Genomic DNA, 12,751 nt, shown 5'->3' with positions numbered 1-12,751 from the left:
GTGGTTTCAAGGCCAGCCTAGAAATGACCAAACTTGGTAGAATTATTAATATTATTTATTTATAAGATTGTGAAGGCAACTTTGCCATTATTACAACCAACACTATAGGTGTGTACTTTGTGTTGAAACCTTAAACTGCATACCAACAGTTCACTTGTTCCTACGTATCTTATTAGCATGGATGATAGTACTTCTTCACCCTAGCTCAACAGCTGCTTTTCTCTTAAGTATTGATTTTATCATTCTTAACACATGATAGTTGGAGGGCAGAGGACAAAAGTTACATAGCTTTGGTATCCCAAAAGAATGTCAGGTTGAGGTACACATATTGTTGGAAGTAACAAGTAAAACACCATTGGAGTCTTTCGACTCCCTCCTGTGATACTGTGAGATGTTTTGGCCTGACTTCCCATTTCCCGACATACAATAGCTCCCCTTATGAATACGGAATCCATTGCAAAAGCCCAGTGGATTCCTGACCATGGGCAGTATGAACTTTACACTCACCACTTATATCTGGAGCAAGATGGACTGGAGGTGTGGCTCAAGTGGTAGACTGCCTGCTCTGCAAACTGAAGCCCTGAGTTCAAACTCCAGTCCCACCTCCCAAAAAAAGACATGAAAATTGTCTGAACTTGGGCATGGTGGCACACACCTATAATCCCAAGGATCAAGAAGTTGAGACAGGAGGATTTGAGTTCAAGGCTAACCTGGGATACGTAGTGAAAAACAAAGCTAGGTATACATCCAATAGTCCCAATGATCAGGAGGCAGAGGTAAAAGGATTGAGATCCAGGCAGCTTGGGCTACAGAACAGCTCCCTGTCTCAAAAAAAAAAAAAAAAAAAAAACAACCAACCAACCAACCAACCAAACAAAAAAAACAGAAACAAAAAAACCCTCAGGTCAATTTTAACAAGTTCCTTTATATACACATTTATTTGGTACTGGAAATTAAAATAACATCAGAATTCCTTTTATGGCAACCCGAATATTGGAAAATGAAAAAATATAGTTACCTACCCAAATTATTACACTCTAACCAGACCACCCCATGTTCTCCTCACACCCCTTCGGGTTATATTTCATTTCACAGACTTTAGGCTTCTAAAACAAAAACTTGAGACCTATTGGTGTTTCTTGGTTCAAATCAAAATGTAGAACTAAAGTATTTTAAAGTCATTCATATACAAATTACACAATTCCCTCATAAATTAATCATAGAGGGAGTGAAAATACAAGATAAGAAGGTCATATCATATACATCAGTTATTCAAAATTAGTGGTATGTAGCTCTCAACATGCTCACTAAATTACCAGCAGGAAAACTGATAAATTTAGATTTATGCCTAAATTCAAACTCCCAAGTCCCACCGAGACAGAGAGAGAGAGAGAGATTTAAGCCTAAATTGATTCTACTCTGTCATAATCACTCCCTAGTCTAGCATTCTCAGAAGGATCCCAGCTATGGTACAGGCAGTAACTGCAGGTGCATTGGAACGGCACACTGAATGGTTCACTCTGAAAGAAACAATGAAATCAATTAATTGAGATATTGTACCCCAAAGAAAGGTTAATAAATCCTCAAATCTGTTGTTCACTAAGACAGCCTGGACTACATACACAGAAAGATCTGACTTAAAATAACCAAAACGAGAAAGAGATGAGGAAAGGTGGAGCCGAGGTGGTACAGAAGCAACACTTAGGGAATGCTGGAGAATGTAGCTCAGTGGTAGATGGCTTGCCAGCACATGCAAGGCCCCAGGTTCCATGCCCAGCACTGAAAAAAATCTTGGGGGAGAGAAACAGGATTCAAGGGCTATCAGAGAGGCTCAAGTGGTGGAGCATCTACCTAGCAAGTGGGAAGCTCTGAGATCAAGTCCCAGTACCAGGAAAAAATAAAGATTCAAATACATGGGTACTAACAATACCAGGTTATTTTATAGTGGCAACAGATGCACACTGTCAGTAAAAAAATACCAGTCTTGTTTTTTTTTGAGGGCCGTAAATGTAACTGATTCTGTTGAGGCTGTCCTCAATTTTGCTGTGAGAAAGACTTAGAAGAACAGAGGCTAAGCATGTAGCTGAGTGGTAAGTGATTTACCATGTCAAAGTTCTGGGTTCAGTCCCTAGGACAATTAGGGATTGGACAATTTAGGACACTAAAATCCCAAAACAAAAGGACATATATGGGCTGATTTCTCCAGAATTCCTGGAGATTGAGAAAGGTCAGTGCAATTATTCCCTTTCCTCTTCTCCAAACAAAACAGAATCAAACCAGATACCACCCACTCATACAGGGGAAAAAAAAAAAAAAAAAGAAAGCCCAAATTACCTGAACTCCTTTAATCCCATCTCTTAGCTTTTCTCTTCGAGCCTTCATGGGAAGAAACAGACAAAAGAAATGTTTTAAAATGCTATCAAGCAAGAGTTACACCAGGTGCTAGTGGCTCATACCTGTGATCCTAGCTACTCAGGAGGCAGAGATGAGGATCAGGGTTCACAGCCAGCCCTGGGCAAATAGTTTGTGAGAACTTATCTCAAACAAACTCATCATAAAAACAGGGCTGGTGGAGTGGCTCAAGGTGTAAGCCCTGAGATCAAACCCCAGTACTGCAAAAAAAAAAAAAAAAAAAAAAAAAAAAAAAAAAGTTACAAGTACCATGACAGAAGAAGTCGAGTTGGGAACTTTAAAAATGTGTTACATTCAGCGTGGGTGACAGCTGCTCACCACTGCTGACATCTCAACCTGTGGGGGTGTCATCCTGAGCAGATCCCTTAGCCCCACCTGCACTGACTCACCCGGGAGTATCTGTTGCTTAGGAGAGCTCTCATCTTGGCCAGGCGTTCTCTCCTTGCGGATAACAAGGTCCGGACTCCTCTCTGCCTATAGGGAGTATCACCTCTGGTCTCCTGTAGGACCCTTTCGCTTCTGTCTGACACTTGGGCTGGACCTTCTGGGAGAGGGGAAGGGAACCTGGGAGGAGGGTTGAGGGTCAAGTTGTGAAGGTCCCTTATCAAGGTTTCTGGATGAGAGCCTGCTGAAAAGGAAGGCAAAGAAGACCAGTTAGTGTGAGGGTCTGAGTTCAAACCCCAGTACTGCCAAGGGGTGGGAGAAGCTGGGAAAGCAGTTCAATAGCAGAGCACTTGCCAAACATAAGCAAGACCCTGGGTTCAATTCCCAGAACTGAAAAATAAATGAGTGGGGGGGGGGGAGAGAGAGAGTATTAGCAGGGTGTGGTGGTACACGCCTGTAATCCCAACACTGAGGCAGGAGAGTTTGGATGGAGAATTCAAAACCAGCCTTAACGTCAAAGCAAGACAGTCTTTATTCATGTGACTAAGTGAATAAATAATAATAATAAAAAAGACAGTCTTTAAATAAACTCTGTATCAGAAACCCATCACAAAAAAAAGGGCTGGTGGAGTGGCTCAAGGTGTAGGCCCTGAGTTCAAGCCCCAACCTCAAATAAACAAGTAACATTAGTTAACAACAAAGCTAGAGAATTGTACATACGGAGATAAGGTAATCGTTGGCTCCTACATTGTCTCTGTACATTTGCTTTACCCCTCAGACCTACCACGGGGATTTTCTCAGGATGGGGGGGTTGGATCCAGCAAGAGAAAGGGTGCAGCAGCCTTTAGGGTGAGAGGGTTTCAAACCCAGAGGCTAGGTTGTCGTAGCTATGGCCAGACCTGTGCACTTGAGGGAGAAGAAATGGGTCCCGCCACAGGAGGACCCCAGGAAGGGGCCCTGGCTCTTATAAGTCTTCTTCCTTTTATTTCCTTCCCCTGAAAAGCCATTTGCCTGCTTTTAACATTCCTCAAGGGTGAATTTAACTGGAAGGCTATTTTCTAAAAAGTCTAGGTAAAAGAAGCTTAAGTCTCTGGTAGTTTTTATTTTTATTTTTGGTGGTACTGGGGTTTGAACTCAGGGCCTCATGCTTGCTAGGCAGGCGCTCTACCACTTGAGCCACTCCACCAGACTTTGTAGTACTTTTAACTGTTTTATTGCGTGAATTGCTGTAATCTGGGTCCCAGGAGAATGGCAACCCCTTTCCCCCCCCCCGGAAACTGGTCTTGGGGTCAAAAGTGCCCTTAATGCAGTGGGCAAATAATGCATTTCTCACCCCACTGCCCTCTTGGCTCCCCTTTGAACTCCCTGTTTCCTCTCTGGAGGAGACCATACTCCCTGGTCCTCCTCTGGCTTCAGAGGTTTACTTGGCTGAATTCTTCCTGAAAAGACAGTTTAAGAAATGAGGGCAGCCTTTGGGCTTCCCGACCCGCCTGGAGGGGCTCAGTGTCTGGCTTACCTGAATCTCTTGGGGAATTTTCTTCGTAGGCCATCTGAAAAGATTCTGCTGTCAAGGTTGGGTTAAATGTTTGCGAGGGCTCCATTGGTGGTGTGCTGAGGAAAAATTACTCCAGAACAGGCCAGAAAAAAAAAATGTAGTTCTGAAAAACCCTAAAACTCCAAACTCCAATAAATGGTGGTGAAATAAGGGAACCTAAAAATTTAGGCCTGGTTTCCTTTAAACTACAGAGAAACCTAGAGTCCACGCTATTTGAATGCTAAAGATGCAATGAGGAGAGATTACAACCTTCACGTGACGCAGAGGACAGGGCGGTAGTCTGGATTGATAACATAACTCTTCATGTGCTTTGCATTAAAAGAATCCTATCCTGGGTCAAATCAGCTGGAGAATGGATCAAGAGCCTCTCTTGTGATTGCCTTAAGATCAGGGTTTTTTTTACAAACTCCACTCCCGGGCATGGCTACTGGCTTGTGAACTTAATTTAAATGTTCTAGAGAAAAAGGCAGTTGCCAGTCAACGCCCAATTAAACTCAACGAGGAGAGGCACCAGTGGCTCTTGCACCTGTAATCCCAGCTACTCAGGAGGCAAAGATCAGGAGGATCATGGTTTGAAGCCAGCCTGGGCAAATAGTTCAAGTGAGACCCTACCTCCAAAAAACCCATCACAAAAAAGGGCTGGTAGAGTGGCTCAAGGTGTAAGCCCTGAGTTTAAACCACAGTACTGCAAAAAAAAAAAAAAAAAAAAAGTCAACTGAGAAAGTTCCTTTCCTGTTTCATCTTAAAATCTTTGGGACTTGTCTCCTACTAAGGAGAAGTAGAAGAAAAACAAACAAGTATCTCTTATTTACACCTTAATGGTTGGATATTTACAGGCATGTATTCTAGGCATGTATTTTTTAGCCATAATTTTGCTGTATTTCAGACTATGAATTTAATTGCAACTAACATTTCTGAGTTAACATTTCTAGTTTTATGAATTCCTACTATCTGCCTACCAAAAAATCCTTGCATTGAGTTCTGGCATCATACCAACACTAGCCATTGATTGACTTCCAGAAGTGGAAGAACAAGTTCCCAACACATTCAACAACCCCATTGTTGGTTTCTTTTCTTTCCCTTTCTTTCCTTCTTCTTCTTTTTTTTTTCTTTATTTAGACAGGGTCTTGCTCTACAGCCCAGGCTGGCCTCAAATTCCATCCTGCCACTTCAACCGCCAAGCACCGGGATCACAAGCATAACCTAGCACACAGGCCTCATTTCCTGTCTTATTCTCAATATATAACCTTCTCCACTCCCCCGTCACTGAAACACATGAGAAAATCCTGAAAGCCAATCTTGTTCATTTGGGGTAAAAGCAAAAGTTGAATTATGCAATCAAGAAATATTTTTGTAGGGGTTGAATAGCCAGATATATACCATGACACACACTTTGGTCAAGGCGTTCTCAAAGTGTGGTCTCCAGCCAGCCCCTATCAACAGCATCTGGTTAACTTGTTTGCTATGCAGATTTTCACACTCCAACCCAGACCTTCCAAATCAGATACTCTGGCCATCAATGTTTCATCAAGCCTTCCAGGTAATTTTTTTTTTTTTTTTTGGTGGTATTGGAGTTTGAACTCAGGGCCTCACGCTTCCTAGGCAGGAGCTTTACCACCGGAGGCACTCTGCCAGCCTTCCCCCCCCTCCACCCCCCCCCCCCCCCCGCCCCTGCATTGGGTATTTTTGAGATAGTGTATCTTGAACTATTTGCTTGGGCTGGCCTCAAACCGTGATCCTCCCATTCTCAGCCTCCCAAGTACCAAGTAGCTAGGATTACAGGCGTGAGCCACCAGCACCCAGAGAGGCCCTGGGTTTGTTCCCCAGCACTACAAAAATAAATGAGCTACAGCTGAGCTTAGTTGGTAGGCTAGTGGAACATAGGAATTTAATTTGAGTTTGTGAATTCTACTCAAATTGGGGTCAATGAGACAATTTCTTTTTTTTAAAAAAAATATTCATTTATTCACATGTGCAGACATTGTTTGGGTCATTTCTCCCCCCTGCTCCCCTCCCCCACCCTTTCCCCCCCTAATTTCTTTCTTTCTGTTTGTCTTTCTTTCTTTTTTGAGACAGCATCTGGCTGTTGTAAGTGGCCTTGAGCTCAAAATTCTGCTTTAACCTCCCAAATGCTGGGATTTCTTTTAGATCAATTTGGGAGCCTCGCTGTCAGTAGTACCTTGCTGTCCCAATTACCTTGGAGGAGCCTCAGGCAAAAATCTTCACAGAAGGTCCAACCTTGGACTGGAAATTTCCAAAATGACCAGAAGAAAATTCCCAGGGAGACACTAATTAAACAGATTTGGGAAGACCTGATTTGTTTGACTTCCAACCTTTGAAAAGGAATGTAATTAATTTCCCCAAACTGGAAGAGGGCTACAAAGGTCCCTCCACTGGCAGAAGAAGAGAAGAAATGAGAAAATGGTGAGATGAAAATAGTGTGCAGCACAGAGTATTTACAGACTCACTTCTGGAAGTGTGCAGCCTGCATTCAGATGGGCTGGGGTGGGGGCTCCCAGGTGTTCCTTGGGCCTTTTCCCTGGAGTAAATGTCAGGGGTAAGACAAAGGAAGAAAATACAGTCCAAGGCAATTTCAAACTTCTCACCAACCCCTGAGATTAACTCTTAAACTCCAAGTGACACCCAGCAAGTTCAAGAGCAAAATGGGCCTGGGGGTGTGGCTTGCCTTGAGTTCAAACTTCAGCCCTGCCAAAACAAACCCACAAGCAAAGGAGTGAAAGCCTTTATCTGTGGGCCTGGTTGGAGGAAAGTTCATTGAACTGAGCTTTCAGAATGCACTTTTAAATTCTAATCTACCCCAGAATGTAAATTGATGTTGACATGGATATCTTGGCTAAACTTTCTTATCATTTGTATTCATCTTTTTTTTTTTACCTTGTAGGAGTCTTCTCTAGTTCAGAAAGGGAAGTACTGTCCAAGGCAAAATAAGACTTTCCCCTTTTTGGGGCTTGCATTCTAGTGGGGACCAGAAAACAAATCATGGATCCAAAATACAGGGCTGGATTCCTAAGAGAGGTATGCCTGGGAGATGCCAGACAGGCTAATCTCTTAAAATTTTCACCCAGACCCACAGTTAATGTTTTACTTGTTCTTCTCCATCATTTTCTTTGCTTTTTTTTTTTTTTTTTTTCTCTCTCTCTTTCTTTTGGTACTGGGGCTTGAACTCAGTGCCTTCACCTTGAACCACTCCACCAGCCCTATTTTCATGAAGGATTTTTCGAGATAGGGTCTCACAAACTATTTGCCTGGGCTGGCTTCGAACTGTGATCCTCCTGATCTCTGCCTCCTGAGTAGCTAGAATTATAGGTGTGAGCTACCTGGCTTTCTCCATTGTTTTCTGACAGAGGATGAGGGGGTGGTGGCCCTGGTGGCTTGGGTCCCTCCGCCTGCCCCCACCCTGGGAATCCACCCCAATTCGGTTTCCCTTTGCACTCACTCTCAATGACCTTCCTCCACCATGTTCTGGAACGTTGTGTCGTTTCCATCTGGCTAGAAAGGTTTTAAGTTCTTGATTCCTACAGTTAAGTCCCATGGGCCAGGTGGGTCCAGCATTGCCCTTCCCTTGCCATGCAGCTCCCCCCACCACCCTCTGCACACAAGGTGCCTTCCTTTCCTCAGATTCACCTTAATTCTTGAAATTCCACGTGAGAAATCAGTAATCACAGGAGGTAGACTCCTGCCTGTTGTTATTATTTCAATGCTGGAGATGGCGCTCAGGGCTTTGCTCATACTAGGCTCTGAGCTACACCCCAATCCTCTCACTACTTCGTAGCTTCATGGAAGACATTTATTTTTTTATTTTATTCATATGTGCATACAATGTTTGGGTCATTTCTCCTCCCTTCCCCCTGCCCCCTCCCTTGCCCCTCCCCCACTTCCCCCCCTTACTCCTTGCTACCCGGCAGAAACTATTTTGGCCTTATTTCTAATTTTGTTGTAGAGAGAGTATAAGCAATAATAGGAAGGAACAAGGGTTTTTGCTAGTTGAGATAAGGATAGCTATACAGGGAGTTGACTCACATTGATTTCCTGTGCATGTGTGTTACCTTCTAAGTTAATTCTTCTTTAGCTAACCTTTTCTCTAGTTCCTGGTCCCCTTCTCCTATTGGCCTCAGTTGCTTTAAAGTATCTGCATTAGTTTCTCTGCATTGAGGGCAACAAATGCTATCTAGTTTTTTAGGTGTCTTACCTATCCTCATACCTCCCTGCGTGCTCTCGCTTTATCATGTGACCAAAGTCCAATCCCCTTGTTGTGTTTGCCCTTGATCTGATGTTGCCATATGAGGGAGAACATAATGATTTTTGGTCTTTTGGGCCAGGCTAACCTCACTCAGAATGATGTTCTCATGGAAGACATTTAGTGACAACTTCACAATATGACAGCCCACCCCAGAGGAGCATGCTGGTCAGGAGTAGTGGTTCTGGTAAAAAAAAAAAAAAGGGGAAATAGCAGTGGGAGATTTCCCAAAATTTGCTGTTTGAGTGAAACTATGGGACCAAGGCTTGCTGGTCAATGTGGCCTATCAGAGAAGGGTGTGGAGAACCCTCCGCACTCCCAGGCTAGTTTAACAAAGATGGGATTTCAGGACACACTTGTTTTCTTGGTCTATTTTGGGGGCTCTTCACAGCACAATAGGTATATGATAGTGGGGCGTGTCCAAGTAGAACTTTCTGTTTGCATCTGTTGCATCATTGATTTTTCTGCTTTGCTTTTCTTTTGCAGAAAGGGCATGAATTCAGAAACAAAAGATTATTTCTGCTCTGTTCTACTCTGAAGAGACCTCCAGTTCAGCCCTAGTTTACTGTCATGTTGATGCTAGTGGTTCTAATCATGTAGATGGTTGGTGCTGTTTTTTTGGCCAGACTGGGGCTTGAACTCAAGGTTTCAGGCCTGCTAGGCAGGCACTCTGCTGCTTAAGTCACTCCACCAATCCTGTTTTGTGTTTCGTGTTTTTGAGATAGGATCTGGTGAACTATTTGCCTGGGCTGGCTTCGAACCACAAAACTCCTGATCTGAGTAGGTAGGATTACAGGCTGCAATTTCTTCCTCCTCCTTCTTCTCCTCCTCCTCCTTCTTTCTTCATTTCTTCTTATCAGATGTTTTGTACTATCAAGTAACAGCACCTGACAGGTAATTTGACCTTTCTTTGGTGGTGCTGGGAATCAAACCCAGGGCCTCCAGCATGTCAGGCAAGTGTGTATCATTGAGCTCCATCCCTGAACTTTGCCTTTTGTCCCCCACATAAAGTAGGCAGCCCAGCCTTCTCTCTCTTGCTCTTCACCAACTTCCCTTCATCTTTACTAGCAATTGTGTCCATCTTCTAACAGCACTAGGATGTTTGCATTAGATCTGTTACTGCTGTGTGTAGTTGTACAGATTTTGAGTGTTTCTTGCTCCTCGCCCTTAAGAACCATGTTGCATGCATTGGCACTTCTGTATGCATGCGTGTATGTGTAATTTTACAGAACATAAGGTTTTTCAGAAGTCATGTGACAGACTGCAAAGAAGCCCATATCCTCATCCCTGGAACCTGTGAGTATGTTACTTTATTCTACAAAAGGAACTTTGAGCCAGACGCCAGTAGCTCAGGCATGAAATCCTAGCTACTGGAGAGGCAGAGATCAGGAGGATCACAGTTCAAAGGCAGTCTGGGCTAATAATTCCAGAGACCCTATCTCGAAAATACCCAACACCAAAAAATGGCTGGTGGAGTGTCTCAAGCGGTAGAGTGCCTGCCTAGCAAACATGAGGACCTGAGTTCAAACCCCAGTGCCCGCCCTCCCCTCCCTTCCCACCACCCCCTCCCCTCCCCGCCCCACCAAAACAAAAAAAGGAACTTTGCAAACATAATCAAGAATCCTGAGATTGGGAGATTATCCTGGATTATCTAGGTGGACACAAGGTAATTACAAAGGCTCTGATAGGACAGAAGCAACAGGAACAGAGAGAGAAAAGGCTACAGACATGACCACAAAAGCAGAGGAAGAAAGAGCAGTGGCAGGAGTTGAGGCATGAGGACTGCTGCTCAGAGCTGGAAAAGGAAGGGAAACCATTCTCTTCCGTGCTGTCCAGAAGGAGCGAGCCTGTCTGCCTGCCACCTGCATTTTAAAGCCCAGTGAGACCTATTTTGAGCTTCTGCCTTCCAGTACTGAAAAAAAAAAAATCTGGTAAAAAGTTGATTAAAGGTAAAGTGCTCTATTTGTGGCCATTTTTTGCCCCCAGAGTTTTTTGTTTTTTTATTGCAGAACTGGGTTTTGAATCCAAGGTCTACACCTTGAGCCATTCCACCAGCCATTTCTTGTGATGGGTTTTGTGGAGATAGGGTCTCAGGAACAATTTGCCCGGACAGCTTTGAACCATGATCCTCCTGATCTCTGCTTCCTGAGTAGCTAGGATTGCAAGTGAGCCATAGGTGCCTGTCCCCAACTTTTTTTTTTTTTTTCTCTCTTGGCAACATGGAACCAAAAACCAGACAGAGCACCAAATGAACAATGAAGGAGACTTTGATTACTGAGCAAGAATAGAATTGGAGAACTTCTCCACCCTTAGAAAGTTGGGAGGTTATACATATGGAGTAAAAGAAATGAGGGGCTGGGAATCATGCCTGTAATCCTAGCTACTTGGGTGGCTGAGATTGGGAGGATCAAGAGTCAAGGCCAGCATAGGCAAATAGTTCCAAATAGTTTGAGAGACCCCATCTCTAAAATAACCAGAGCAAAAAGGACTGGAGGTGTGGCTCAAGTGATAGAATGCCTGCCTTGCAAGCACAAAGCCCTAAATTCAAACCCAGTTCAACCAAAAGAAAAAAAAATAAAGAAAGAAAGAAAGAAAGAAAGAAATGAGGGTGGGGGGAATGTTAAGGACTTTTCCGGAAATGAGTGGAGATTTTTTCCAGCACCGTCTCTTTTCCTCCTTTTATGAGCCTTTCCAGTGTCTTTAGGATAATTGTCAACTGTCATGGCACTGGAAGGTGTGACACTTTGCATGCAGATAGGATTATAATGAAGTTAGAGGTTGTCTGGAGGTCATTCTGGCAGCCATCTTAGATCCAGTCAATTTTGGTTAGCTTCCTGCAGAAGAACTTCTAGCCTTTGGGCATCCTGTCCTCAGAGATAAACAAGATTAGGGCATCTAGGTCACCTAGGCAGAGATCAAGATAACTCCATATCACTAGCTATAGAACACATTGGTGTACATTTGAACCCCAAGGGAACAAATCACCAATGAAAAGAACTGATCTTTTTGCTAAAATGCCAGTGATCACGAACACAAAGTTTTCCCTAGACCTATGTCAGATGAACAGTAGACCAAGATGAAAGACTGAGATTTGCTGTCAGTTGTTCATTCATTCAACAAATGCCTACAAACTGCAGGTGTAACTCAGCGGAAGTACTACAGCTTAGTGTGCATGAGGCCCTAGGTTCGATCCCAGTGCAGAAAAGAGAACAAACATGGTTTATCCAGGCAGAGGGATTAAACCAGTGAAAAAGAACAGAAATCCTTGCCCTCTTACCCCAATGGAGGGCATTTTACTGAAACAAAGACATCACAGAATTCCACAACAATTTTCATTAGATCCCCATGGGATGCTCGCTTTCTTAGACTTGGATACTTGTTTTTTTTGTTTGATTCTATATCATGGTGCAAAAACATTCCATATAGCAGATATGCAAATGTGAAAAGGGAAAAGAAAAGAAAAAAAGTACCAAAAGAGAAATAAAATCTATCAGGGAGAGGCAAAGTGTGCATATGGTAGCAGAATGCTTCTGTCTTTGATAGCAAGAGCTGAAGCTGATCCTTGAGAAATGTGAAGATGAGACAAGTCAATGTGATTATTTACCAAAGGCAGTGAAAATCCACAAAGAGTACTGGGTGAGGAGTTATAGGAATCAACAAAGCTAACCCAGTATAATGGCACATGCCTGTAATCCCAGCACTGAGGAGGCTGAGGCAAGAGAATCACTGCCTGGACTCTAGAGAGACCCCCACCTCAAAAAAAAAAACAAAACAAAGTTAACTATCAAATTACCTCATGACCTAGTAATTCTACTCCTAGGTACAGAACCACTCAGCCACTTGGACTTCCATTTTATTTATTTATTTATTTTGTAGCACTGGGGATTGAACCCAGGGGCTCGTGAATGCTAAGCAAGCACTGAGCTACATCCCCAGCCAGACCCACTTGTCTAGGTGGTGAGCAGATAAGTTTCATTCCATTTTTCTAAGTGTCCATGACTTCTAAAAGCTAACAATCCACTGCCTTGAGCTTCCTGGGCAATCTTACCTCTGATTCCTAAACCCATGTGTACAACTGGGTCTCTCTTCTCAGCTCCTCACGGGTAGACGCAAGCCTCCTTACAACATTTCTGCTTTGATGT

The 12,751-nt window shown here is 43.4% G+C and overlaps 1 protein-coding gene and 1 non-coding gene across 2 annotated transcripts; both read right to left on the bottom strand.

The window, feature by feature from the left end:
* Positions 1–919: 919 nt before the first annotated feature.
* On the bottom strand, positions 920–4,571 carry Dppa3 (developmental pluripotency associated 3). Its single transcript, XM_074076119.1, has 4 exons — positions 4,313–4,571; positions 2,802–3,037; positions 2,335–2,376; positions 920–1,520 (listed from the first exon to the last, which is right to left on the bottom strand). Exons 1-4 carry the CDS (start codon positions 4,395–4,397, stop codon positions 1,404–1,406), a joined length of 480 nt encoding a protein of 159 aa, XP_073932220.1. The 5' UTR covers positions 4,398–4,571; the 3' UTR covers positions 920–1,403.
* On the bottom strand, positions 3,910–3,982 carry Trnaa-agc (transfer RNA alanine (anticodon AGC)). The gene has a single exon. It is a non-coding gene; the product is annotated as a tRNA-Ala (tRNA).
* Positions 4,572–12,751: the final 8,180 nt, after the last annotated feature.

Source organism: Castor canadensis, chromosome 6 (genome assembly GCF_047511655.1).
Source record: "Castor canadensis chromosome 6, mCasCan1.hap1v2, whole genome shotgun sequence".
Taxonomy (NCBI): domain Eukaryota; kingdom Metazoa; phylum Chordata; class Mammalia; order Rodentia; family Castoridae; genus Castor; species Castor canadensis.
Note: the sequence above shows the minus strand (reverse complement) of the source record. Positions and strands in the feature narration are given on the sequence as shown.